Source organism: Amblyomma mixtum, chromosome 2 (genome assembly GCF_055824585.1).
Source record: "Amblyomma mixtum isolate Tamu chromosome 2, ASM5582458v1, whole genome shotgun sequence".
In the NCBI taxonomy this organism is placed as follows: domain Eukaryota; kingdom Metazoa; phylum Arthropoda; class Arachnida; order Ixodida; family Ixodidae; genus Amblyomma; species Amblyomma mixtum.
In genome coordinates, this window is record NC_143013.1 from 45,428,408 (window position 1) to 45,455,765 (window position 27,358).

General features: G+C 43.9%; 2 protein-coding genes across 4 annotated transcripts; one reads left to right on the top strand and one right to left on the bottom strand.

The window, feature by feature from the left end:
• Window positions 1-590: 590 nt before the first annotated feature.
• Window positions 591-1,613, bottom strand: LOC149359202 (uncharacterized). The gene has a single exon (XM_089571475.1). The coding sequence runs from the start codon at window positions 1,230-1,232 to the stop codon at window positions 1,020-1,022; it is 213 nt and encodes a 70-aa protein (XP_089427601.1). The 5' UTR covers window positions 1,233-1,613; the 3' UTR covers window positions 591-1,019.
• Window positions 1,287-27,358, top strand: LOC149359203 (uncharacterized). 3 transcript variants are annotated; one of them, XM_089571471.1, is made up of 13 exons: window positions 1,287-1,578; window positions 2,572-2,736; window positions 3,928-4,015; window positions 5,404-5,702; window positions 13,191-13,439; window positions 13,908-14,031; window positions 14,539-14,616; window positions 16,501-16,705; window positions 16,831-17,033; window positions 19,419-19,600; window positions 23,331-23,399; window positions 23,937-24,149; window positions 26,192-27,358. In XM_089571471.1, the coding sequence occupies exons 1-12, from the start codon at window positions 1,531-1,533 to the stop codon at window positions 24,147-24,149; spliced, it is 1,923 nt and encodes a 640-aa protein (XP_089427597.1). In that variant the 5' UTR covers window positions 1,287-1,530; the 3' UTR covers window positions 26,192-27,358. The 3 variants fall into 3 exon arrangements, with proteins under 3 accessions (XP_089427597.1, XP_089427598.1, XP_089427596.1); XM_089571470.1 differs by having other exon boundaries at window positions 1,288-1,578; window positions 23,937-27,358; XM_089571472.1 differs by lacking the exon at window positions 23,331-23,399 and having other exon boundaries at window positions 23,937-27,358.

Consider the following 27,358-nt stretch of genomic DNA (forward strand, 5'->3'; position numbering starts at 1 on the left):
ACTCCCTGGTATATCAGCTATTGGGATGACAACTTGGAACACAAAAAAAACGTTTTCCAGCCTGTCTACACCTAATTTTATGCATATAATAGGCACACTTTGGCATTTTGTTATGTAAAATATATTTTATGCTGTGATGCTGTCTTTTTTTCTCCAGCATATTAGCTACTTCATATTTGATCATAGTTACTGATCATAGCCAGGCTATTTAAACTAGAGAAGACTATGATCTTACACAAAAAGCATTTCATGGTCTCTTTCGTTTAAGAGTCTGTTTAGCAACATGTTGGATTCATATGGGTTCAGGTTTCACTATTGAGTGTTTCCTAGTACTCAACAAAGCCAGTGCCTGCGTCCCATTTCTTTTTGGTGCTACTTGCACTTACACAACACATCGTAAAATAGCATGCCTCTGCAAAATTTGACATCTGGTGATGGCCACAGGTCAGAGAAATCAATTCCCTTATGAAGATCTACCTAGCAGGTCCCATACCTGTAATTGATGTGCTGTACTCTGCCCAGAAATCTCGGTAGCACAGCCATGTTTTTTTGTAAATACATTCAATGAATATCCATGATTCGAGCGTATATATGTGCACTTGTTACGTTTCATATTTATTACGATGTAAATGACTTATCTTTGGTCACACATGCAAGTGAGGTGCTCCACAGCACCTAGGCACAACCTGCAAGCTGCGACTAGCAAGAGCTTGAGCGTTCCACTTGCATTTGTGTTCAGAGCTTGCAACTATGCGAGAATAGTGCGCTAGCCAGCATCGCCATGTTATGCACTGCATTTGAAGGGAACGATAATTGTGGTGTATCTGCAGCAAGAATTAAAACCATCCGTTGAGTGAATCGTTTCGTTTCTGCTGTGAAAACTGAAAAACGCCTAAATCCTGTTTTGCTGTATTGATGATTGTTGACAATAAACAAACTCGTTATGCACTCGTAACTGTCCTCGATGCCATTTCGTGCTCACTGGACTATATTTCACTAGTTGAGCAAAAGTAGCACGGTTAGTCGTTTCGAGACAGTTGCTTTTCCAAGTCTCTTTGCTTCTGCAGAATAGTGATGTTCTCTATCTGTCGCATCCTTTGCCTCTCCAAGTCCTTGATCACACCTTCGTGAAGCTGACTGCGTTCGACTTCTTGCCTGTAGTGGACATAGAAAACAATTCCTGCAGACACCGCGACGGAGCCCGCGAGGCAGAACTTCGCCATTGTTGACATGGCTGTCTCAAGCGGACGAAAACAGTCAAACCACACAACTCCAGGCACAATTCAAGTGCCGCGTTCCGGTGATAACGTAACGAAAACTGCTCACAACCAACTCTCACACGACGCAAACAAACTGCAGAATCCCACACATGCTTGGCAGCTGCGACATTTTCAGTGCCGATCCAAGGGCAAACCGCTAGGGGGATTAACTCTATCTAATGGCGGAGGCATCGCTGGTCTGAAATACGGCACTAAAAATCACACTTCTAAACTGCCGAAAAACACATAAGCCGTGCTCGGCGTGCTCGATATGGCAGTACAACGAGCATCGTCTTTGCTCCTTGCGTTCAAAGCAAAGGTGAGAGAGAGAGAGAGACCATTGGTGTGTGCATGCTTTCCAAGGTGATCGGTAGCAATGTTCAGTGAGATGGCCGCTACCGTCCATAAGCTGTAAACAGCGCAAGTGATGCGAACGTGGGAACAAAACGCTGACTTGCCTATTTAGATTTGGTTTATGTAATGTTCTAGCTGACGCCATTGAACGCGTCTTACTAATTGCATTAAATAGCGGCGAAACTGCATGACGCACTATGTCCACATCGGTGTCCTGTAATGGGAAGGATATGGACTAGTTGCTCCTGGTTTCCTGGTCGCCCCGCGCGATGAGTGCGATGAGCGCATCAGACGCATCAGCGACAGGGTTTCTTTAGTTGGGTCTTTGACGCGCGCTAAAAATCCGCGTTTTCAAACGTTGCCGTCGAACTCCCGAAACATGAACCTCCTGCCATGGGTTGTCGCTGTTTCAATACTACTGATATTCTACAATAACACGTCACATTTTAAGCGCAGTTTATGGTGCGAAAGCACTATTCCGATGGGTAAACCCCGAGAAGATGTTGCGATGTTTGTGGGTTTTGCGCCAAGAGCACAGCATAAATAAAATACATTTCCATATGCGTTGTTGCAGAAGCGCGGCTCTGCGTTCACATGGGTTCATTGGCGTCGGCGTTGACAACGTTGTAGACTCCGTCGATTTTGAGGAAGGAAAGGCGCATGACTGGCTCCCTGGGTCATTGGACACCTCAATCGCGCTTTGAAGTATACGTGTGTGGGGGTGCACCTGCATAAAACTATGCTCACACAATATTTCGTGTTTAACAATGCTAAACCGCCAGCCATCCTTTTCCCCCGGCAAAATTTTTAAGTGTGTTGCATGACCTCTATAGAGTGAAGTGGCTTTAGCATCCGCTACGTTTTTTTTTTTTTTTTTGTAAATTAGCAATCTTACCGAAGACGTTTCATCCTCCTGTGGCAGCAGCGCTGAGTGCTTACTCACCAACTTTTATTTCAGATTGAAGAATCCGTAGCTTTGGTTCCAGACATGGTGGCTGAAGAAAAGCTCAAAGCTGTGCAGTTTTGGAATGTTGTCTCAGAGAGATTACAGCAGATCGTGAATGATAGTGCTGCTGACATCAATGCACTGGCTCTCAACATGCACAGTGAAGACATCAGTGTGGTATGAAGCTGCTCTCGGAATCTTGATCTGCAAGTAGAGGCGACAAAGTAATCATCTAGGCTGTGCGGTGTGCCGTAGCTAAAAATCTTTAATACGCATGTGCTGTTCCTGGCTAGGAGCAGTCAGTTTAATCTGTAAATTGTTAATTGTAATGTTTAACATGCCAAAGTGACACAATGACTATGAGGGACGTCGTAGTCAAGGGCTTCGGATTAATTTAGACTATCTAGGGTTCTTCAACATGACATTGCACAGCACAAGGACACGTTTATATTTCACCTCCACCAAAATATAGTTGCTGCGGTCGGGATCAAATTTGTTGCCTTGGGATCAGCAGACGAATTGCACAGCCACTGAGCCACCGTTGCGGGTCAGTTTAAACTCTGCCAGCATTAATATAGCTTGGCAAATTTATCATCTGCACAGTGAGGACTTGTTCAATTGGTGCTCTGGCATTGCTGGAATATCATACATTAAATTTGGATATGGTGGCTGTTTTTTCCCAACTGCTAGGCTGTGCATTGAATTTTGCTGCTACAGCATGGCCAGGAAACACTACGAAGTGCTCGAGTAGGTCAAGATTTAGGCGAAGATGAGCAAAAAATCTACAAAAAATACCCAGAGAAGCAACTTAGGAGGCAGGTGTGCCACCTAGGTAACATAACCTTGTGGCATCATCGAAAACTGTATGCTGTGGCTGGTGGCAGTTAAATTAATGACTGGTTGCGAGAGGTTGCTCGGGAAGAGCAGCCTGGGTCGCGCAAGCCCCCCTTTGGCAGCACGTGCCGTGGCAGGGCATTGGCGTATCGCTTAACCACTGTGCCAGAAGTGGTATGATACTCCCAGGGATCTATGAATGTTAGGCAGAGAATGTTTAATTATGCATATATGGGCACTGACCGATTAACGCTATTAACGTCGTACCCTTAACGTCATACCCTTACAGCAGAGCTTAAGTGTTGCCTCCAATTTTTTATTGCTCATGTGGGCAAGTGTATTATCTGAAATAGTTACACAGCACTACAAATAATGCCCAATTCTGACCTCTTTTTCATGATATTCAGAATATGTTTTTTTCCATGCTTTCTTTGTGATGCTAGTAAATGCCCATAGTGCCAGGCTTAGCTTGGAATGCTGCTGTTCCACTTTGTTTGTTTTGCTAGCTTAACACTTCATCCATTGTGCTTGAAGGCCACTCTAGATGACCAAGAATCGCAAGCAAAGATGTCGCAACCATACATGGAAACTCATGCATATAGATCTGAAAACTTGTACACAGGTGAGGAATACTTACTACATCCTGTGGATTTCAGGCATTATAATATGTACTTTAGAGTTGGGCAAATGGCTATTAGCAAATGCAGCTGCCCAGAGTTTGTACAGTTTTTAGAAGTGAAATTGTCCCTAATTTACAGCATGTACTTGTGTGGGGTTAGTACCAAGGTAATATCCATTTCATGCTGTTGAAGGTTGTTATGTATTGTTCCCACGTTTGAGGCTTGCAGGCTTCTACTTACATTTAACTGTCCAGGTTGTAGTACATCTTCAGCATACTTCTAAATGCTTTTGACATCATATGTAGGCTTTGACATTTACAGAAAGGCTGGTCTGTGATATTAGAAGCGCTTGATTGGGATAGCTTGCGGCTGTAAAGCAGTGAATGGTGGTATGGCAGAGGTGCACAGTTGCAAGTGATGAACTTAATAGCCAATAGCCCAACTGTTGCTTATCTGTGCCTTCATATAACTTGGCACAGTCTACACATGGTGGGTTTGGCTGATTGGATGTGCTACAGGCATCTAAATCAGGTGTTTTCAGACTTGGTTCTTGGAACCCTTGGGTTCTTTGGAGTGCTTTCTGGTTTCCCCAAGCACCTAAACCCATGCATGCCTTAACCCCCAACTTCCATTACCCACCTTATTTTTAGTCTGATAATATTGTGATTGCTCATAGCAGACTGTTTCACTGCACAACCAGTCATTATTGATTGGATTTGGGCACTCAGGGCCATTAATGTATACGCTTTTGTGCCTGCATATCAGGCAGAAAGATATTGAAGCCAGTGCATGTGGGGTCCCTTAGAACCTTTTGTAAGACATAGCGGTTCCCTGAGGCTCATAAGATTGCACGCCTTATTTGAATAACTGAAAAATTTGATATCGCATTCATATCTGGCGCTTAAAAGAATACAATGCATAAAGTCAACAGAAGGAAAACACGAGGCATGTGGTACGATGCGGATGTGTGAGTGAGCAAGCCAAGGCATGAGGATGTCATTGAACTCCATGCACAAACTGCTGTAACCTGTTATGCATCTGCTTTTTGAAGAACACAGACAGCAAATCTCTGTTCTGTTAATTTTTATATTTTTAACCGTTTGCTGGTCTCCTGAGAACACTTCAGATTTCCTAGGGTGCAGTATGAATTTGAATACCCTTGGAAAACGCATTTTTTTGCATACTTTTCTTATCATTGTTATGTTTGTAGACAGCAGTTAATGACTCTCTTGTTACTGCTGGAAGCTAGGTCATCACATTCAGAGGATAAGCTAGGGCAGTTTGCTGCCGTAAAATGGTTTGACCTAAGCTTTGTCATTTACAGGAATCTCGTTTCTGTTGGCCGTGTCATTGGAGTCATGGCATCCTGTGAATGTTTTGGTGCTTTCAGAAGCTATCGAAGGATTTGATGTAGCTGATGCTTCAGAAGGACACCAAGAAGAACTGTTGGCATTGTCTGCTGAGCTGGAGCAAGTGGGGCCCACCCAGCCACCTACACAAGCAAATTTCGGAGCTGTTCCGCTGGAGCATGAAAGCCTCGGCGTGACCCCAGAGTCACTGCCTAAGGACTCGGCTGTTCTCCTCACTTCTACCCAGGCAGCTGATGACCCAGCTTCTTTTAATGCTGCACCCCAGCAGAGCCATGTCTCGGGGGTTCTGCCACAACAAGACTACGAGAGTGTCCTTCAGGTATTTGCATGTTGTGAATCTCTGATGGTGCATTTTCCAATTGTCTTCTCTTTTTGTATTGTACACCTCTCCAGTTTCTCAGTAATATCATGAGCAGAGGTCAGCCTCCCATGAAGGACTGCAGTGGTTCAGCATATGGGAATTACGAGTATGCACAGAGAATGCTAGCCAGGTTCAGCATTGTCTGCTCAGCTGGTCTGCCGTGTTCATTGTGTTTCACCACAGGGGTCCTTCATGGGATGCTGAACAACCATCTGGTCGATGCTAATGTGATATCGTAAAATAAACAATTAGGGAGCTGTACCCTGGGGCAGATTTATGGGTCGCTCTTGGCGGGGTGGGGGGGCGGCTTGGTGGGGTATTGTCCCATTTGAATCTACTCTTTTGTCCAAAAGTTTGGCTTTAGCATTGTTTTCTAACGTAAAATTTCTCTTTGGGTGCTCTCACCCCCTGCATCTGCCCCTGGCTGTACCTCTGTTTCATGCAGTGTCTTTAAGCATTGATTTCACCATTGAGCATCAAATTTCATGTTTGTTGGGCACAACTATGCAGCCAATTTTGGCTGTAGTCTCAAGGCCAATGCTGCTTGAGTTAGTGATGTTTTGTGCATTGCTACGGGTAGTATTAAAAGAGTGTGCTGCCAGATTCAAAAACTCTGAAGAGCTTAAGTATAGGGTTTATTCATAATGTTAATTTTAGTACTTTAGCTCTGCATAAAAATATTTTGCATACCAGCCTTAATACATCTCATGCTCTAAGTATTCTGTGTGTGTTTCTTCTCTGTTTCTTTTTCTTTAAAGTTTGTGAGTGGGACCTGCTGATGATTTGTGCACATTTCAAATATTTGTTTGTGTGTTTACATTTGTTTATCCCAGCATTTTGTCATATCATGTGCTGTCACTTACATGCAAGAATTGCTAATGTTCAAAGAGTTTGTAATTTGTCTGTTTTTGTTGTATGTCACATGCAGATATATAGGTCTGAAAGTTTGTGTGTTTGCAAAACTGCAACTCCTGCCTTGGCCTCTGCCGACAGTATGAATAAGAGGGTTCTTACTCAGCTGCCGCGCTCACTGTTCGACCACGTTCCATGTGACACTCACTGTTCAGAATACTCTATGTCCGCTGCTATGAATTTTCAGCCATTAAGTGCGTACACTACTAATCTACCAGTAATCAACGTCACAGATTTAAAAAAAAAATCCCTATGCTTTCCTTGGTTTCGATGACTTGGCTTCCTTAATATCTATGTCATTACGAGCACTTCATTTCCCTACCTTTGTCAGCTGCTACGGTAGCTCAGTGGTTATGGCTCTCTGCTGCTGACCCAAAAGATGTGGGTTCGATCCCGGCTACGGCGATCGAATTTCAATGATGGTGAAATTCTAGAGGCCCGTGTGCTGTGCGATGTCAATGCACGTTAAAGAAGCCCAGGGGGTTAAAATTTCCGTAGCCCTTCACTGCGGCGTCCCTCATAGCCTGAGTCGCTTTGGGGCATTAAACCCTCATAAACCATAAACCTACCTTTGTCTTCGTCACATGATGTGTTACTTGATTATTTGTTTTCCCTATTTCATGTGACATGACTGACAAGCTACACACATGCTTTTGGTGTGACTGCAAGGAAAGAAAAAATTAATTTTTGAATTGTAATGTAGGCTTGTCAGGTCCTGGCTGAGCAAACCACAGAAAAAAGTAAAAAGGATCCCTGTTATTGCTCTTTCTGTTAACAGCTGGCAGTATCCCTGGAGTTCTTATTGTGTCAAGCTGCTCTGAGGGTCGAACTGTTTTGGCAAGCTGACTTTGTCATTAACCATATCAGCAGAGCAGTGGTGCAAGACAATGGCTGTTCTCATGAGCCATAACTGATTTAACAAAGTGTAGTTGTCCTTTCATTGGTTTGATGTGTGGAGGCAGCAGCTTAAAGGTGCACTGAAGAGGAATCTGAACTCGTCTTTTTGCCACGGGAACTCGATCTACACGTTCCGAGCATTCTTAGAAACTGCGACTTATTGCCCTGTGTGGCCGATTTCCCTAATTAAATCGAATTAACGTCCGGCTCCCGCCTTTCTTTTTTAATTCTCCCTCGTACGGTGGGTGGAGTCGACCGACGCGTGGAGTGCCCTTCAGCCAGCTCTGTGGAGGCTTTGCTTTCGCTTCATTTTGTTTTTTAGGTTTCCGTGAATAAATAGTTTCATTTGCAGATAATATAACCGCAAAATAAGCCCGCAGAAATAAAAATACGCGCGGACTATTTGCTTCTACGGACTACTATGTATTACTCCGCCGATGGCAGAGCGGCAAGCCGCCATGGGACTGGGTGAAAGGCACTCCCCGCGTTGGTCGACTCCGCCCATCGTACGAGGGAGAATTAAAAAAAAAGGGCGGGAGCCGGATGTTAATCCGATTTAATTAGGGAAATCGGCCACACAGGCAATAAATCGAAGTTTCTAAGAATGCTCGGAACGTGTAGATTGAGTTCCCGCGGCAAAAAGACGAGTTCAGATTCCTCTTCAGTGCACCTTTAACACTTTCGTTACCACGGGCAAAATGACTGTTCTTGATAGGTTTCAGACATGATTTTTTCCTGCAAAATATGTGAGGTGTAAAAAAAAGCTATATACATGAAAGTGATAGCAGTGTAATGTGCTTTCTGATGACATTTATTCAGTGCTTTATGTGAACATTACAGAAAAATCGACGAACACAAAAAGATATGAAATCTATCAAGAAATTGAATTGACAAGACAATATCTTGTGCAGAAAAAATATTAAAAACATTCTGGAACTTACAAAATGTTTTAGATTTGTTTATAAACTTGCTACTAAAAGTTTTAAATTATAACCAAAAAACCTTTGCAATGAAAATTTTTTTCTCACACCACATAAAAAAAAAAGGCCTTTTTCGGACTGTCCTTGATGTAAATTTTTCACTCCACGCCAAAAGTTTTAAAACTGAAATCTAATATATCAAAATATAGCTTGCTAAATATATTTCTCAAAATTATCAGTTCGAGCTTAGAAAGAGCCAAAAAAATGGAGTAATACAAAAAGTATATCTGCTATAGCAAAAGTGATGATGTACTCACATGAAATTAAAAAAGGTAATTCAGTGAAACCTCATCATAGCGAATAGTTAAAAAGTCTTAAAATAGTTCACTACAGCTGAAATTTGTATTAAAATTTCGGCAGAAGCTGATGCTGGCGATGTAAAGTTTAATCAGCGAAGGAACGGCAAATGTGACAGACCTTTTCCTTAGCTTTAGCACATTTCGAAACCGCTTGTGGCGATTGCGGAGGCCACAGAAATCAAGTGGCAAACATCATTTCGTTGGTTTCCACAGTAAGTACAGAAGCATGCAGCGGTGCAAGCTCAAATGCCAGCTAGGGTGGCTTTCTCGCATTACAGAGATGTCGTTAAAAAAGACGAACACCAGACAGAAAGCTACCGCCGTTTTCACCCCCTTTGCTCCACAACAATTGACAGGAGTGGAGGAGGTCTGCTGGAAAGCTACAACAACCAACCATGTCGCTGGTTCTGAGGCACTATCAATGGGTGCAAGAGGTGCAAATGGGTGCTGACCTCCTGGGTACCAGCTGTTCTTGCCACTGTCTCTTCTGTGGTGCTGTTGACAAATGTGACATAAAGTGTGAACAGTGGCATGAATGCTTGCTGCGCCACCACTAGTCATCCGTGTAGTCAGCTATCCGAGTGGGCACAGCTTTGCGCTCGGCTGTTCGATATATCCATTTTATGGCAACCCGCGTTCTATATATAAAATACGAGATGCATGTGCTTGTGGAAAATATTTAGGGGAGTTCGATACAGCCAATAATTCGCAACATCTGTGTTCGTTATAATGTGGTTTGGCTGCAGACTGCTTGAGTAGGCTCTACAGTGCTTTGATTTCACAAGAAACTATTTCGGAAGGTGTTTCGGATGATTTAGGACCAGTTGGAACACATCCACAGCTTTCGCTAACAACTTTGTGCTGACGGAGCATCAATTTTGGGTCAGTGCCCTGATTTATGCTGGGTCGGAAGTTGATTCTGTTTTGGGCAGACCGTAGTAAACCTTGCTCATATGATGATGAGACACTGCAGGAACCAGAAATATCTTTGATGACGTCACTGTGGTATGTAAACCGGTTCCAGGAACGAACAAGCAGTCAAGAAGTCAAGGAGTGGAAAATGAACCCTACGGACAGACAGGTGCCCGTGCTTCATGCTGAGGCAGCACAATTTTTTCATCGGGATCAAAATCCGATGATGCAATATCATCGTCAAAGTGACTGCTACTTGATACATTGAAAAAATCTGCCGCAGATGCAGCAGAATCATGTGAAGCGAGATTTTTCCGAGTTTGCACCATTCCTGCAGATGACGTCATTCTGGGAACGCTCTTTGGCGAAACCTGAACTTCAAGGGCGTTTCAAAAATTGGCGTCTTGCAGGAAAAATACAAACGTACAAACTATCAGGAAACTAATGTAAGGTATCTAAACAGCCCACTGGATGGGACAACAACTCCTCAGTGGCCTCGATCGCATTGTAATCGCGCTTTGAATCCATCGATCACCGGTGATCAATACATTGTGGCATGGTAACGAAAGAGTTGAAGCAGCCCCCAGACCCTTCTTTGCCCCTCCTGGGGTGAAGCAATGACAGCTGTGCACCTGCTGCCCACTCCCAGGCTCTGTTGAATCATACCTATGGCTGACCTTCATTTGTCATTCATGGTAGAGAGAGGGTAGACAGATGATTCTTGACAATCACAAAGTGAACAAGAGAGGGAAAACTTCAGGGCGTGCACTTGCCAGTGTTTTGGCAAGAGGACTTGTCTTCTTCTGGATAAAGCGTTCGTCACTGGCGGGATTTAAAGAGGGTCTTCACTCCGAGGAGGAAGGCCCGGGAGGGGGAGGAGGGCATGAAGTGGGAAGGGTGTTAGGATGGGGAGGGTGGGTCTTGTCCAGGCATCAATGGCTGCTAAAGGGTTGACCTGCAAAACTCTGAAAGAAAAAGGCCAGCTCTGCAGAAAGGAATCCGGCCAAGTGGAGCGTGGAGAGATAGCGAACGTGAGCTTGAATGTGTCCAGCTACAACAGGTGGCTTGGTATGACTGGCTTCGTTGACCAGAAAAAGTCGGATAAAGAAATTAAAAAGCATGGTGGAGCGAAATATTGAGGGCAAAAAAAAAAGAAGGAAATTGCAGGAAAACGAGAAAATGGGGGCGAGTTCAGAGAAAGCACGAAAGGGAGAAGTGTGGGGTAAGGAATGTGGAAGCCAAGGGTTCCTGAGAAATGATAGCAGGAGGTGCAGGGCATAAGGTAAAAGTAGAAGGATAAATTGAATGAAGAGATGGGGGAAAAAGGGAGGGAAAGGACAGGTCGGGGTGGAGGGATAGTGTGAAAGAAACAATAAAGCAGCGTTATGAAGTACTGGGAAATGCTCTGGCTTGTGCAGGACCTTTTTAAAGAATTACGCTACTGCCGGTATGTACCCAAGAGATTCTAAGTTTCCATTGGACATGTTGATCCCTGCTGGTTGCAAGGTTTTAAATTTGTGGGTTAAGAATTCCCTCTGTACTTTCTATCTCTTGCGGATAAAGCCTGACTGAAGAATGAACAGTGACCTTGTTGATTAAAATGTTCCGACACTGCTTCTGTACTTTCCTTGCTGTGTCAGCTCAATGACCATTTAGTCTGGCGCTCCTTGATTGCCTGGTTTCTGTGATATTTGTTTCTGTCAAGAGGAGCATTGAAGCATGTAGATAACATCAGACGATGTGCAATTAAAGCTAGTCTTTATATCAAAGATGAAGTCAATTGCCGTGTTTCTAGCAGTAGTGTTGCATTTAGGTCAAGAGCATGAGCTTACTGTCGGCAGGGGTTTTTATCGAGCCTAGTGTTAGAATATCTCTCAGGTTTGTGTTGCGTCTGTATGTTAACCTTGATGCGTCGAGAAATATTTTCTTGAGATGATCGTTGCCATTTAAAATAGGGTGGCATTTCTACAGAATATTGTTTATGTTCGGAAGGCACATTTGAGTATTTCGTTAATGCAAGAGGCTGCTTTTTATTTGTGCTGTATGTTAAGTGCCTCACCTCGTTTTAGAGTGGTTGCTCGTTGGAGAGCATTATTAAGGGAGTTCTGATGATGGTTCCTGTCAGTTAGGGTGATTTTTAGTGAGTGAAGATGTTTCAAATAGTCATCATCGTCAGTACATATTCTTCTCAGATGCGTTGCCTGTCCTACAAATATATCTTGCTTATAGTGTCTTGGATGATGGCTAGTGTCTTGAATGATACGTATTAAATAATACTTCACTGAAAATATGAAAGACTTGATTCCTAATTTACCTGCAGCCTCTAACACATCTTCAACACATGTTCACCAAACTGATGCGGCCATCCTTAATTCTATTGCTCTTAGAGCCCACAGCACGTGGACACTGGATGCGGAACAATGCCCCGAACTTTTTAACCAATGTGGACACAACTTAGATGAACTTAAACTGTTCATTCTTTGGTCAGGCTTTAAACCTGCAAGGGATAGAAAATGTAGAGAGGCGTTCCCAATCCACAAATTTAAAACCTTACAACCAGCGGGGATGAACATATCTAGAGGAAACTCAGAATCTCTCAGGTACATTCCGGCCCTGGAATGTACCAGACTGCCGTGGCCTTGGAAATGGCTTCTTGTTCGCTCACCTCACTGCCAGCCCCACTGCCTTCTGTCAGTTGTGCAAATTCGGAACACAGTGCTTGCAACAGGGCACAGCCACCCCATTGGCAGGGATGGAGTGATCGACATGCAGAACAACATGTTCAATCATTTCCTCTTCCCGCCTGTACATCCCACACGTGATGTCCGCATTGTCCTGGCTGGGAATTCATGCTTGCCACTTCTTCGTACGTAGCACCCCTGCCCAAGCCTTGAAGAGTAGGGCACTGCCGAGGAAGTTGTCGAAGAAGCGCTCCTGTACAATCTCTTTCCTGAGTGTAGTGTACAGTCTGAGAGCTGGCATGGCCACTGCGTTGGTCTTCCACAGCTCTATCTCCGTTGCTACGACAGGCTCACGCACCTACCCTTTACTCCAGCAGGTGTCCTTAGTGTTCGTGATCATAGGCAGTGGCACACTGTACTTGCTCCCCAATGCTCGTGCCCTCCTTATCCAGCGCTTACACACACCACAGTGTAGCAGACAACGTTGTACCGTATGGACCCTATGGACCCAGTGCTCCTCCTCAAGTGTCCACGAGCGCATTTCCTTCAATTTTCTTTTTTTTTGTTTTCATGTTTCGTCATTGGTTGGCCACTCTTGGCACCTTTAGGAGAAACTGCAAATAGGACAGTGCAGTAGTTCAGCTGCCTAGAATTCATATATGGAGGCTCATTTACAAAAGTGTGACCACTAGTAATGGCTTTATGGGAAACCTACATGTGATCAGCTTTTTTGCATGTTTTGCTGCTTTCTTATTGTACTCCCAGATAGGTGGAAAGACAGCAAGCTTTCAAGAGCATAAGGATGAGTCTGAAGAGTGGCAGTCTTGCCTGGAATATACGCCCAAAGCAAAGCCTCAAAGGAAAAGACGTGCTTCTGCAAAGAAGGCTGCCGCGAAAGGCTACATCAAAAGAAATGCTACTCTAGGCAGCAAGAGGGTTGTAGGAGCAGCAGTTTTCAGTGAGCCAGGCCATACTGATCTTTCAACACCAGATGGCCGCTTGCAAGGTGCTCAGGTGAGGTGCTTGCAGAGCTGATAAGCTATTAACTACAAACAGCTAATGTAAGATGAAATTGTAGAAGTTCTGTGTTCTCCCTTTAGCTGATACCCTATTCTGACTAGTCTTTTAGTTGTGCATAGCATGTATGCCCTGGAAGGCTGCAAATTGACCCTGATGTTTAAAATTCAGCGCAATGCTGGCTCAATATGAAATTTAAGTGGCATGCCATAGCGTTTCGTGGTAATGGTTTATGTTTTCTATGCTTATGCATTTTTGTGTCTGAGTCTTTCGGAGGGACTTCTCTTCATGATAGCTGACTCTTCTACTAAATGAAAATACATTCGTCACTAGTGATTATGATGTCAGCTAGCAGTATTTTTTGTTTTCTGTCCTTGCAATTGGTGAAAATTTCTTTCCTCCCTTTGCTTTGCCCCTGTTGCTTGTGCTTCTCCCAGTAATGATAGCCTGGTGGTTGGGTTCCAGAATGTTGAGACAACTGAAGTGATAGTGATTCAGACCAGGAAGCGACCTAAGAAAGCCAGGGAAGGGAAAGACAAGCAGTGCAAAATCTGCCTGAAAGAGCTGCCAAACAATTCTTCATTGACAAGCAAGTGTTTTTTGTTTGCTTCCCTCAGGTAACACTTCTAAAAAAAACGTGATGTGCAGTGAAATCTTTCACACGTTATGGCCATACTATGAGTGGCATAAGGCTGCAGGAAGCACTGGCAGTAAGTTGCATGGGTCACAGTCTACCTTGCACAAAGAAGGCTGTTATCTTTGTCTATAAAAAAAACCGTAGTGGATGTTGTGTCTGGTTTTCATGCAATTTGTGCCTCTGAGAATGGAAGTACAGAAAGTACATGGCTGTGCCTGTCTGCTGCGCTCACCGGCACAAAAGAGAAATTTAAGCCATGAGCCGAAGCAGTGGTACAGGCCCTTGTGCTCCTGTGAAGCAACCCTGAAGTTAAGACTGAAGGTCCTCATTTGCATGCAGCCTGCTTATTGTAAACCTGGCAACTGCGAATGAGGATAAGTGCTAGCCATCATTTTTGTTCCTTGTGCTGAAAGGTGGTAGTTGAGACTGTAGTTTCCTCTTTTCCTCTTTTCTTTGCAGCCCACATGTGGACTCATGAAAAGCCATTTGCATGTACAGAGTGCAGTGCTTGTTTTTCTACAAAAAACAACCTAATTGGTAAGTGCTTCCCATTCAGTCTCATCTCACTGAATTGAATTGAGGTCTCACAGATGAACTAAAACTCTGTTTTTTGCAAAAACAGTGTTGCTAACTCATTGAATGGCTCAGCATCAGTCAGTGGTGGGGACATCTGCTGGCTGCAAAGATCTGCACGCTTCCTGTGTCTTGCCCCAATTTTTTATGGTGCTAGCTTTTACTGTGAGGTGTCCAGTTAACATACCGTATTGTGCATTTTTATCGTAAAGACTTTCAAATTTTTTTTTACCTCAACCGCTGGCTCGTTTGCGGTGAAACTGCACACAGAGCTTGCGTATTATGGTAACTTTTGTATCGTAGCAAGTTTTACAACGGTACTTACTTAGTTGAGCCGTGCATGATGCAAAAGTGCAATCCTCTGCGTCAAAATCAGAGTACCGAAAACCAAAACACCGAGTTTTTGCTGAAGGGCGGCAGTGGCGCCATCTGTCTTCCACAACGAAATTAAACAAGAAAAACACAGCTCAGGACTTCGCGACGTCGTCCTCCAACGCTTTAGGAGAGCCACGAAAGCAGACGATATAAGCTGAATTGAATAAAATCATTGGACGAAAAAAAGACGTCAAATAATATTCTTTTAATGGGAAAGCCTCGTTAAAATAGTTGATTCTGGCATTTTTTCCGCTCAGTTGGCCGAAAATGTTCGAAGCGCCTCAGTTGAAGCAGACGAAAAGGCCGGAATGGCGTATTCAAAGGGCCTGCGCTCCTTGCAACGCTTGCCTTGGCGCCTTTTGACGCTTTCCACTGCAGAAGACAGATGGCGCTACTGCCGCCCTTCAGCAAAAACTCAGTGTTTTGGTTTTCAGTACTCCGATCTCGACGCAGAGGATTACGCTTTTGCATCATGCAAGGCTCAACTAAGTAAGTACCGTTGTAAAACTTGCTACGATACAAAATTTACCATAATACGCAAGCTCTGTGTGCAGTTTCACCCCAAATGAGTCAGCGGTTGAGGTAAGAAAAATTTTGAAAGTCTTTACGACAAAAACGCATAATACGGTATGTTAGTGCACGTAGATAAAGTGAGGTATGCCTAGTATATTTAGCTTGCTTTATTCGCTTCCCTAACAGTGGGCAGCACCAAGATTGTATTTCATGGTGCATGGGAGAACTTCTTTGGGGTTAGTTGATGTTGCCATTGTATGTCTCACGCAAGAGTGTCATCTAGGTGGGGCTGGCACACGTGAGCTTTGAAGTCGCTTTTTTACTCAGCAGGAGGGCACTGCGGCCTCAGTGGCAGCTTTATTACCCGAAGCGTGTTTACAAACTGGAAGTGTTTAGAGTGGCAGCCGGGCTGGACAGGGAGCACAATTACCTGGCCAAAGCGATTCATGGCTGTGGCTGTTATGAGTGTGGAAGTACGGAATGCACTATGAGATTCATTTTCAACAAAGAAATTACCTTTATTGTCAAAGCCAGTTCATACATGTGCTCATGAGAACTAGACTTCATCTTTTGAGTAAGCTTCATTCAGATTTAGCCTTCCTTTTTGGCCCACAGAGATTGCTGAAGCAGTGTGCCAGTGTAGTATTGGTTACTGGGACAGTTGCAGTCATTGGTTATGTTAGGTACAATTTGCCTCTTTGCCATTACAGTGCGGGCATCAGCAAATGCAGTCTGCTAGTGAGCACGAAGCACAAATCGTGAAAGATGTCCTATGGCGTGCAGTGGCATGAGCTGTGGCTTTTCAGTGAGAGGTTATTTGGAAGAGATTGTAAGTCATGGATCGCACACATTTACCCACTGGTGTTCCGATGATATTGGAGTGGATGATCATTGCTCGGAGACTGCAGGAGTGTGTGTGAGGTTGCTCAGAGTTGACATGAAATGTGTTTGGTGACGCAGTCCACCAGCGATCTCACTCTGGGGAAAAGCCATATGCCTGTGGCGAGTGTAGTGCCAGCTTCTCAACGAGGGGCAACCTCAAGCGGCATGTGAAGACCCACACGGGTGTCAAGCCCTGGAAGTGTAGCCACTGCGAGCAGTGTTTCACGGAGAAGAAGACGCTGGTGGCCCACATGCGAAGGCACACGGGCGAGAAGCCCTACCAGTGAGTGCTGAAAGAGGTTGCTCTGATTTTCTTTCACTGACTGTTGAATACTTTGAGGTGAGGTAACCTACCTCAGTGTACAGTGGCTTTGTGGCTGGTAGTATACTGTCTGCCCGCTGAACCAGGTGCCAGGTATGCCAGCGGCGCTTTGCTCAGTCGGGGGTGCTGCAGACGCACATGGCGGTGCACCTGGGCCACAAGGCACACCTGTGTGAGCACTGTGGCAAGGCCTTTCGCCAGCGCTCCCAGCTACGCCTACACATGCAGCGACACCAGGGGCTGCGACGGTACTCCTGCACCCTCTGCCCCTCTCGGTTCCTCACCAAGGGTAGGCACCTTCTTTAAAAGCACTGCTGCGACAGTTCTGCTGGCGATTTCCCCTCAAGGAAAAAGAGAACGCAATGCAATGCAATATTTTTTCCACTAATCTAATTCACCTAGTGATGCTTCTTGGCCTACTGATGTAGCGGGCAGTGTAGCACATGCACACAGAGGCAGATACCAATACTGGCACTTCTCCTGCCTCTGTAAAAAGAAATTCTCATTAGGTGTGTGTCCCTTCTTGTGTGCCTTCATCTATCCATGCAGTGAATTCCTTAGAATTGAGGCTGCACTCCCTTGCTGCTCAGCCTGATTGCTGCAACTCAGAGAGGAGAGAAGAAATGCTGTCATTTTTCATCAGAAAGAAAAACTTGCCCCCAACAATAAAAATGATTTCTGCGATGGCAAGCCCTCTTTTGCATGTAATGTGGCGATGAAAATCAGCACCAGCCTTGTGGGACTAGTTGACAATGACAAGGAAGAAGTCGAGAGTGTGCGCAGGCGTTTTGCGACAGCATGCTGAGTGACCATCTTTGATCCGCTACCATCAAGCCCGGAAAATTAACCCCTTGTTAGGTTGCAGGCCCCCTTATTTACCTTCTTTTCATGATCCCAGGGCCAGGATTGAACTAATAATTTTGTCTTGGATTGTGCTTTACTTGGTAATTTAACCCTTTCAGGCGCCATTTTTTGTTTTGATCGAAAACAATTATTTTTCCGCTAGATAGCATATTCAGGCCTGAAGAAATGGAATGTGTTACTTTTCCAGCATGAAAGACTGGCAGGTAAGTTTTTACAAGGATGTACAAAATTCAGTACAGTGTGTCAGACTGGCTAAAAACAGGAACATCAAAATGTCCAGATTTGTCAAGTAAGCATCCAAAGGAAAGTAGACCCACTTACCGTTTCGAAGATGCACATTATGACCAAAACTAGCAAAAAGAGTCTATGCTTTCATTTGCGGCAAAATCTTTCTGCATAACGATGGCAGACGAGATGCTAACCAGCTCACTGTTTTGTGAAACATTAAGATATGAAACTTATTTAGACGGGTACAAATGTGTGGGAGAATGGCGAAAAGGCAGTGATATGCCTGAAAAAGCGCCCTACAACTCCCAGAAGTTGACATTTGTTCAGACAATGCAGTAAGAGCACTGGCACAGCACACAGCGAAAGCTTCAAAGACAACTTTAACATCTTACTTAAAAGAGCACATTATACAAGTAAAAAGGCATTCTGAAAAAAGGCAAACTTCTTTAACATGTTTCTTAAAACGGCATAAAGCACAAGTCTAAGAACTTAAAAGACAAGCAAATATGCACAACAGAATTTAAATCATTCAAAAAACGCTATCAATCTAAGTTTGCAGTGACAGTAAATAATCAAGAAGAGTGTTCTTAAAAGCAATGGTTGCAGTACTCTCTTCTAGGATTTGTCTGATAAAAGGATGTTTGTTTAGGAACTCTGGTATACGATAAGATAGTATAAGGATAGTATAGCATATATTGCATTCACGATATGGAACTAAAAATCATCTATTTGTGACAAGAAGGATGCTAGGTTTGACTGAAGCGATAAAGTCACTGCTATATGCAGCCTGCTCTCAGAAAAAAGCTGTGTTTGCTGTGTACCCAATTGTGTACTACAAAGCGCCTTAAAGAGTTAAAGGTGCACTGAAGAGGAATCTGAACTTGTCTTTTTGCCGCGGGAACTCGATCTACACGTTCCGAGCATTCTTAGAAACTGCGACTTATTTCCCTGTATGGCTGATTTCCCAAATTAAATCGAATTAACGGCCGGCTCCCGCCCTTTTTTTTTTTTTAATTCTGCCTCGTACGGTGGGCGGAGTCGACCAACGCGTGGAGTGCCTTTCACCCAGTCCCGTGGCGGCTTGCCGCTCTGCCATCGGTGGAGTAATACGTAGTAGTCTGTAGTAGCAAATAGTCCGCGCATATTTTTATTTCTGCGGGCTTATTTTGCGGCTATATTATCTGTGAATGAAACTATTTATTCATGGAAACCTGAAAAACAAAATAAAGCGAGAGCAAAGCCTCCACGGAGCTGGCTGAAAGGAACTTCACGCGTTGGTCGACTCCGCCCATCGTACGAGGCAGAATTAAAAAAAAAGGGCGGGAGCCGGACGTTAATTCGATTTAATTAGAGAAATCGGCCATACAGGGCAATAAGTTGCAGTTTCTAAGAATGCTAGGAACGTGTAGATCGAGTTCCCGCGGCAAAAAGACAAGTTCAGAATCCTCTTCAGTGCACCTTTAAGCAATAATCAGTGGCACCAAGAGTAAAGTTTTAAGTTGAGCATCTCAACCGTTCCTTGTTCAGTGGGCACTGTCGTTTCAAACCTAAGAGGCTTGTGGCGTTCCTCTTGCACTTTCAGCCGACATGCTGCGTCATGAACGAACACACACGGGCGAGCGCCCCTATGGCTGCACCCTGTGTGGCAAGAAGTTCACCCGGCAGCAGTCTCTCAACGAGCACACCAACCGGCACTACGGCATCAAGCCTTTTGAGTGCAAATACTGCGACAAGACGTTTGCCGAGATGTCGGCATGCTACAAGGTTGGTTCTGGTTATTACTCATGACATACATGCACACTGATGGGGTAACAATTGTGCGTGTGCGTTTCCACGTGCACATATGTATGTCTATGCATGTGAATCTGTGCATGTATGAACAGACATGCATGGTGGCTCAGAGTTTGGCGTCAGATGAGGCTCACGCATACTAAGAGCAAGGCCACACGCTGAAGGCCAAAGAAACGTTTACTCAGTCAAACAGTAGACGCCTCTAAAAGTGGCATCCTACCTTGCTACTGTACCTAATTAGCATATCATACACAAATTTGAAATGGCACATGTGCTGAAAAAGAGTGGAGAGGGCAACAGGGGTGCTTCCATTATCCTTTTCTTCTTTGTGTTGCACATGCACTGTTTCATGCAATGAGATGACAAACCAGCTATCCATAACATGTAGCCTTGAAGGAGGAAAATGAAAGGCAGTCAGAGTGTGTTCAGGAAATCATGGATTTTGTCCTCTGCAGTTGTGTGCTGCCTTTTTGGTATTGGTCCACTTTTGCTGATAGAAATGAAAAAAGGAAATGTCTGCTTTCAGTCAGGACAGTGCAGTTCTGTATGCTTTCCTTGGTCACAGTGGCTTTTTCTCTCTTTAATTCATTCATGTAATAAACTTATCTCTGATAATCTTGTTGGCTCGCAGTGAGGGTGTTGCATCAGGCGTGTAGCACCAGCCATGAAAATGTGGATGATATCAGTGCCGGTGTAATCTATTTTTTACCTACATTGTAAGAAGAAAAATTTTATTTATTTTTTCTAACTTTTAAAATGTGTCAAGATTAACTAGCCCTTCTTTCAGCATGTTACAAAATCTGAGCTGTTATGTTAAGAACCTGAAAGACCTCTGGGAGCAAAAATTTTGAAATTGAATGCCATTTAATATTGCGCATTGTGTGGTGAACATATTCACTTCTTCATATCATTTAACGAAAATGAGGTACTCTCTACTTATATTTCTTGCACTTTAACAGCTGAGGCCATGCAAAGGCACTCTTGTTTTTGCATGACAGTCTTGCTATAGGGACATCATAGAGAGGTGATTTCTTCGCATTCGGCGAACCTGGAAATGTCTAATTTGAAAATTGTTGCTGTTGACCATCCTGAAGGCAAAAATGTAGATGTGAGCCTTTAAAAAATGTACACATGGGACAGATGCTGTGCATGCATGTCTTCTCACCATTCAATCCAACTGGCGGCCACAATGGTGACTCAGTGGTTGTGGTGCTCAGCTGCTGACCCGAGAGACGCAGGTTCGATCCTGGCTGCGGTGGTAGAATTTCAATGGAGGCGAAATTCTAGAGGCCCGTGTACTGTGTGACGTCAGTGCACGTTAAAGAATCCCAGATGATCTAAATTTCTGGAGCCCTTCACTACGACACTCCTCATAGCCTGAGTCACTTTGGGATTCATTTTTGAAACAGCGCAACAAAGATGGGACGTGGAAACTGAGCGGTAAAGACAAACAGGCGCTGACTAACAACTGGGTTTATTGAAAAAAACACGCAAATATATAGACAGAGTTAGGAAAGATTAATCGCCACCATAGTCAACTCATGCCACATGTGACGCCAGATACCCAATCTCCCCTTCAGAAAGGGTGACCGATGGGCAACTAATGCACGTTGCGCCCTTCTCACGTATAAGAAAAGCTTCAATAACTTCTCCGGTCATCTTATCACTATGGGGTCATCTTATCACTATGGGGTCATCTTATCACTATGGGGTCATCTTATCACTATGGGGTCATCTTATCACTATGGGGTCATCTTATCACTATGGGGTCATCTTATCACTATGGCGGAACACCAACATCGTGTTCCGCCATAGTGATAAGATGACCCGAGAAGTCCATGGGTCGCCCTTTCCGAAGGGGAGATTGGGTATCTGGCGTCACATGTGGCATGAGTTGACTATGGTGGCGATTAATCTTTCCTAACTCTGTCTATATATTTGCGTGTTTTTTTCAATAAACCCAGTTGTTAGTCAGCGCCTGTTTGTCTTTACCCCTCAGTTTCCACGTCCCGTCTTTGTTGCGCTGTTTCAAAAATGAATACGTACCAACTTGCCCAAATTTCTGCTTTACTCACTTTGGGACATTAAACCCCCATAAACTAAACTAAACCAAACATTCAACTGCTGATTGTACTGGAGAGATAAGAGTTCACAGATGGTGTAGTCAGCGTTGCATCACAAAAGAGCATGGAGCATCTTGTATGCAGCTTACAAACTGATTGTGTGTTTGGTTTTCATTTTGGTCTGTGAATTGAGCGGGTTCTTTCTAGTCTACACTGCATATGCTTATGCTCCATCTCAGTAGTTCCTTGGAGCAGTACCAAAGCTGTGATGGGTGCAGAGGCGATGTTCTGACCTTGCAGAATGTAGTGCCAGGATAAATTTGACGTGCTTCTTAGTTTGCTCATGTCAAACGCTATTTTCAGAATTTAGCATGTGTGGCTCTTTCATACTCTAAAATATCATTTACAAAATGGTGGCGCCCTTCGAAGCAAGATCCCTTGCTTTGGACTGGATTTGTCGTCGTTACTGCTGTTTTCAGTTCGCTCTGTGGCCATGCATGGGTCACCAAGCTTTCACTTTGTCTCATCTCACTTATAATAAAACGTATGAGCGATAATTTTGCTTTATTTTTTATTTAGAGCGACAATTCTACCGCTTGTAGGCCTAAAGAGAAGGATCGGTTTGTTCCAACTGCACTGAGAAGTTGGTGCCTCAGTGTTGAAAATGTGACTCTTACTGAAGCCAAAAAGTTTGGGTAGGCTGGACAACTGTGTAAAAGTGAGACTGTAGAAATACCCCTCAAGAATTCTGACAAGTTTGTCTGTTCATTTGAATTCTTCACCAGCCATGACTGGTGCATTGCTTTCACATGCTACACTGTCGGCACAGGTGGTGCTGCCGAAACAAGAAAGCAGCGTAGCTAGTGCTGCTGGGATATAAGAACGTGAAGTGTCACCCACTTTAATTGCTACCTGTTCAGCCCGCGTGAAGCCGTTGTACACACCAACTTAAAAAGTGCAAGCCTCAGGATCATTCACTTTTTCAAAATGGTGAGGCGGTGATGACTTGGGAAGTCTGCTTCCTAGCATGAAGGGTGGCCATCTGTTGGTAAGTATTATGGTGGCAGGTTTTTTGATTAGTTGGTCAAGCAGTTTTGCATTTGGTTGTTTTCTCTGATCCAACAAAGACCCTGGAAAGAGACACATTATAAAAATGATGTAATGTTATCTGTGTTTCATGGGGGTGCAAACAGGAGATGAAATTGGGGATTTCATTTGCTTTAGGATTTTCTTAGAGCATAATAATCTCTTCGGGAAAAAAAAAAGCCAGCAGTGTCCCCAAGGGTAATCCGTTGGCCTAATGTAGCTTCTTTTTTTATGTTGATATTTCTCTTCACTGTCTCTTTAATCATGTATTCTGTGGAACAAACGAGCTTGGTCACTAGGTTCTTTAAAATGGAGCGTTCTTGATTAATATCTTGGTCTGGGCTAGTGTATGAAACATTAAACAGCGTAAAAAATGAGAGCGACGATGAGGCAACAGCTGAAACGACAGGACAAGCGCTTTGCCTGTCGTTTCTGTTGTTGCCTCTTCTTTGCCCTAATCTTTCTCGCTGTTTAATGTTTTATTCTTGATTGCTCTAGCTTGTGTTTGGTAAAAGTGAAAACACCTTTTCTTCTTCTTCTTTTTTATCATGCAGCATATCAAGCTTCATTCCAAGAATGAGAGTGAAGAGAATGTTGGAGGTGCTCAGAACTCTGTCAAAACGGTATGGCATTGTTAAATGTGTTAGCTGGCTCTGGGGGTGAACTGAATGGGCCTTGCACTGCTGTGCTGATAAGTTTCCTGAATATATGTCGCTAAACCAACTGGCCCAATGTTCTGCTCTACTCAGTGCCATACCCACCACTTTTAAAACTGAAGTTGTTGCAGTTGCCTGTCACAACTGAGCTTTTTCGAGGCTCTAGCTTTCTGTTGTTTAAAGTCTTTGTGGTGCTGCATAGTGTCATGGGGATCACAAGTGGCAGTCATTGTTTGTTTGGTCACTGTCCTGTGTGTGTGCCTTTTCAAGAAATGTTTCCTGTCAACCACCTTCTTGCCTTGCTTCTGTCTCATCTGTCTCCAGGGGCCATTCTGATGTCAGCAACCAACTGCGTAACCACTGCATGCTTCTTGCTTAGTTTTGTGTCCTTTCTTTCTTTTCTCTGCACATACTCTCTCTGTGCTGTTAATAACACAGGGGCTGCTGTCAGCTGTGCTGTCACTGTATCGAGCACTGCTGAGCATGCCGTTTCCATGTTTGCAGAGCGAGGCCCCCCTTCCGCCCACTTCAGCAGCCTCTTCATCCAGTGCAAGAGCGGGAAGTGAGAAGCGGGTCCTACAGGGGTCGGGGGAGACCCTGCCCCTACAGCAGCAGCAGCACCAGTCCACTGTGCCTGGAAGAGCGGACGTGGCTGACATGGGCGGCAAAGCCGAACTGTCAGCTATGGACCTGCTGGCAGCTGCTTCTGGTTTCTAGGTGTGACATTTAAAGACAGTTGTATGTGCCATGAGGGCATTCCTGGAGAGGGACAGTAGCTGCTGAAGATGGGAAATCCAACTGTGTGCATGTTCGCATTACCAAAGGTTTTGTGCAGACCAGTTGTCAAGTGGTATCTGGCTGTGCACCTAGTGCAGGGACAGAAAAAGGAAATTTATTCAGAAGGGGAGCTTCCTTTGTTAGCTGTGTGGTTTGTTGGTTCTGCATGTAGTATGTCTCTACTAACACAGATGTTAAGTTTGTGTGTGGTTGTTGCGGCTGTGCAGCAGCTGCTTCAGGCATTATCTTTTTAACTTACATGTATGAGAGGAAGACAAAAAGGGAAAGCAATGGAACACGGGGGTGGTATTCTTGCGAAAAAAAATCTCTGTCTCTCCCGTAACCGAGAGTAGAGTAAGCATGAAATGTTTACGGGCCTAATGTCATCTCGGTGGACACCCGAACCACACCTACAGGAAAGGAGGAACGATGCCTTGCCATTTGAACTGAGGAAAGGAAATGGCGCAGTAATTCTCTGCCATCTCGGTGGAAGGAACGCCACCACCCGTTAAGCGCGATGCCTTGCCCTTTGAACCTTGCCCTTTGAACGCAGCGCTTCTCCCCCGGGCCCCTGTGCGCCTGCGCGGCTTTGCTTTAAGAGATCACGTATGACAATGAAGTGTATCGTGGCATTTATGTGCTTTTTGCATGCGTTATTAGAAATAGGAAATTATAATTCCGTGCATTAGGAACGCACAGCTCGACTGATATCTTGATAAACATTGAGAAGGCACTGGCAGCAGTTATTTTTTGTGACTCGTTTGGAGACCAACCGGCGCTTGCATGCCGGTCGCGTAGGAGGGCTTAGAGAGTCTCGTTAAATCTCGTTAAGTCTCGTGCGGTGCCCGGATGTTCTCGTTTCAGAGCCCGGATGATGGCTCTCGGTCTCGGCGTGACGTCACCACACTGCCGACAACGGGAGCTAAAAGCATTTCATGCTTAATATCACTTTTTCAAAAGGCATGTCACGACAGCTCTTTTGCAGGTGTGTTGTGTTCCTGCTCCTGTCCCATTTGAAAAAGAGTATAGTTTGGTGGTCATTCAGTCACAGGAGGATGCTGCAGAAGTCAGTAATTATTCTCATGTCAGGTAGTTGCAGTCTGTGTTTACCAACTTACAAAAGGCACATTTGATAGGTAATTTGTACAGAGAGTTGTTCTACAAGTTTCTGAGCATCAAAATGCCAGGAATATACAAAGTGACATTGTTTGCAACTTAAGGTCTTTCTTTTGCCTTTTAGTGTCTTGTTGAGTAGGCCATTTTTTATTGTTTGCTTTTTGGCAAGGGACTTTAAAGCAGCCTTCACATACAATCTGGTGTTTTTAGAAATGTATAGGTTGTAATGGTGGGTTTAGTTTTTTATACTTTCATATATATTTGTACCATTTTAATTCCTTAGAGAAAATGGTACACTTGCACCATTAATGGACCTGCATGGGTGCTTGGTTACGGGAAGGAAGCATAAGGGCGTATAATTGAAATCCCCTATCTTTTGTCATTCTTGCAGCATGGAAGCTGTATAGCTTTAATAGTCCACCTTGGTGAACCTTTGTATACCGTTCAGCAAAACATTGAGTTGGGCTAGTTGGTATGGATTCATAATAAAACAGTGCAAAAGACGATGGTCCGTCGTCTTTTGTGCTATTTTATTATGAATTTGGATACCGTATTATGGTTTTTCGGTTGCTCTGCTCATTGTGATTTTTTAATGTAGTTGCCAGCTCACGTGAACTGGCACCATAAGTCACACAAAGGAAGAAGGCCTTTGTGGTGAGCCACATCAAGCTATACCGGTTGTTAGTCAACCAGCAGCAGTGGCGATACTGGTTGGGTTGTTTTAGGTTGCGTGCACAAATTTTTCTTGCAGTTGTTGTGTTTAGCAAAAGATTCATGTGGTGCACTGGGCATTGCTTGGAATGACTTGCTGCTACCTGATATCATGGCTTTGCATCTGCATGGCATCTGCTCTCTGCTTCTTGCAGAGTCCCTCCTTGCTGTGGACCAAAGGCAAGGGCACTGTACGGGTAGTGCCTTTCCCATACCCATGCCGCATAGGCAGAGCAAACGGTGTTGAGTGCCCAGCTTCATCACTTTTAACATCATTCATATAGTGTCGCATTGAGAATTTAATCGCATTACTTAGACATGAAGTTTTGCGAACTGCTGTGCTGCCAAACTCAAAACTTTTAAGTATTCAGATAAGTGGATTGTTATTTCACTAACCTTCATAAAATGTAATATAGTTATGCTGCTACCTATCACAGCATAACTGAAGCCTCATGCTTTAATATCATGATGCCATTGAAAATGCTGAACACCACTTTTTTTTTTTCATAATGTAGTGTCCCAAAATAATCTTTAAACAGGTTTGAAGTGTGACCAACATTATGTTTGTGTAACGGACAGGGAATTCTGAATGCCTGGCATGAGATGTCTGCAAATTTTATTATCCAAAAATTTAGTATATTGGCTTTAGCGAACTTGAATGGTTTTGAGTCATCGACTTTGCTGATGTGGCTTGGGTAAACACGCTTTAATGCAAGCTTTCTAGTCAACGATAATTATTGTTTGCCCATTTATCACAACAAGTGGCACTGGTTGTTGAGGGACTTCACGTCACGTACGTGATAAACTTTGTAATCTTGTTATTTATTTCTAGCATGCGGTGCTTTGTACATACTCATTGAACTGGGCCACATAGCGACTTTTCATGGTGTAAGAGGCAACCTTGACTTGATCTGCATTTTTGTTTAGATATGAATTTGTATTGAGTTAAGGTTTCCTGATGTTTAAGATGATTTAATGTGAAGTATCTAAGCACACACCTGGCTACACAGCTAGGGTAATTAATATGATGTTGGTTATAGGCGACTTGTACAACTGTGATATTAGCATGTGCAAATAGTGATTGCATTGTATATTTTTTATTACCTTGTGTACTTTTCAGCCCAACAGCATATCAAGCTACTGAAAATATATGGGTTTATGGTCTTACCCTACTTGCAGATGCTTCTGTACTGACCAACTATAACCAACTAAAAAAAGTGTATGCCATCATGTTCAAGGGCTAACTTAGACCTTTGCACTAAGTGTTCCCTAGCGCTGTTGTATTGCTCACTGGACTGTCAAAATACACATCGTGCTAGCAT

Excerpts from the sequence above, each read along its gene's own strand:
- LOC149359203 (XM_089571471.1), top strand. The coding sequence starts at position 1,531 with ATGGCAGTACAACGAGCATCGTCTTTGCTCCTTGCGTTCAAAGCAAAG. Across the intron at positions 4,016-5,403 it reads ATCTGAAAACTTGTACACAG|AAGCTATCGAAGGATTTGAT; the intron begins GTGAGGAATACT and ends TGGTGCTTTCAG. Across the intron at positions 16,706-16,830 it reads ACGGGCGAGAAGCCCTACCA|GTGCCAGGTATGCCAGCGGC; the intron begins GTGAGTGCTGAA and ends CCGCTGAACCAG.
- LOC149359202 (XM_089571475.1), bottom strand. The coding sequence starts at position 1,232 with ATGTCAACAATGGCGAAGTTCTGCCTCGCGGGCTCCGTCGCGGTGTCT.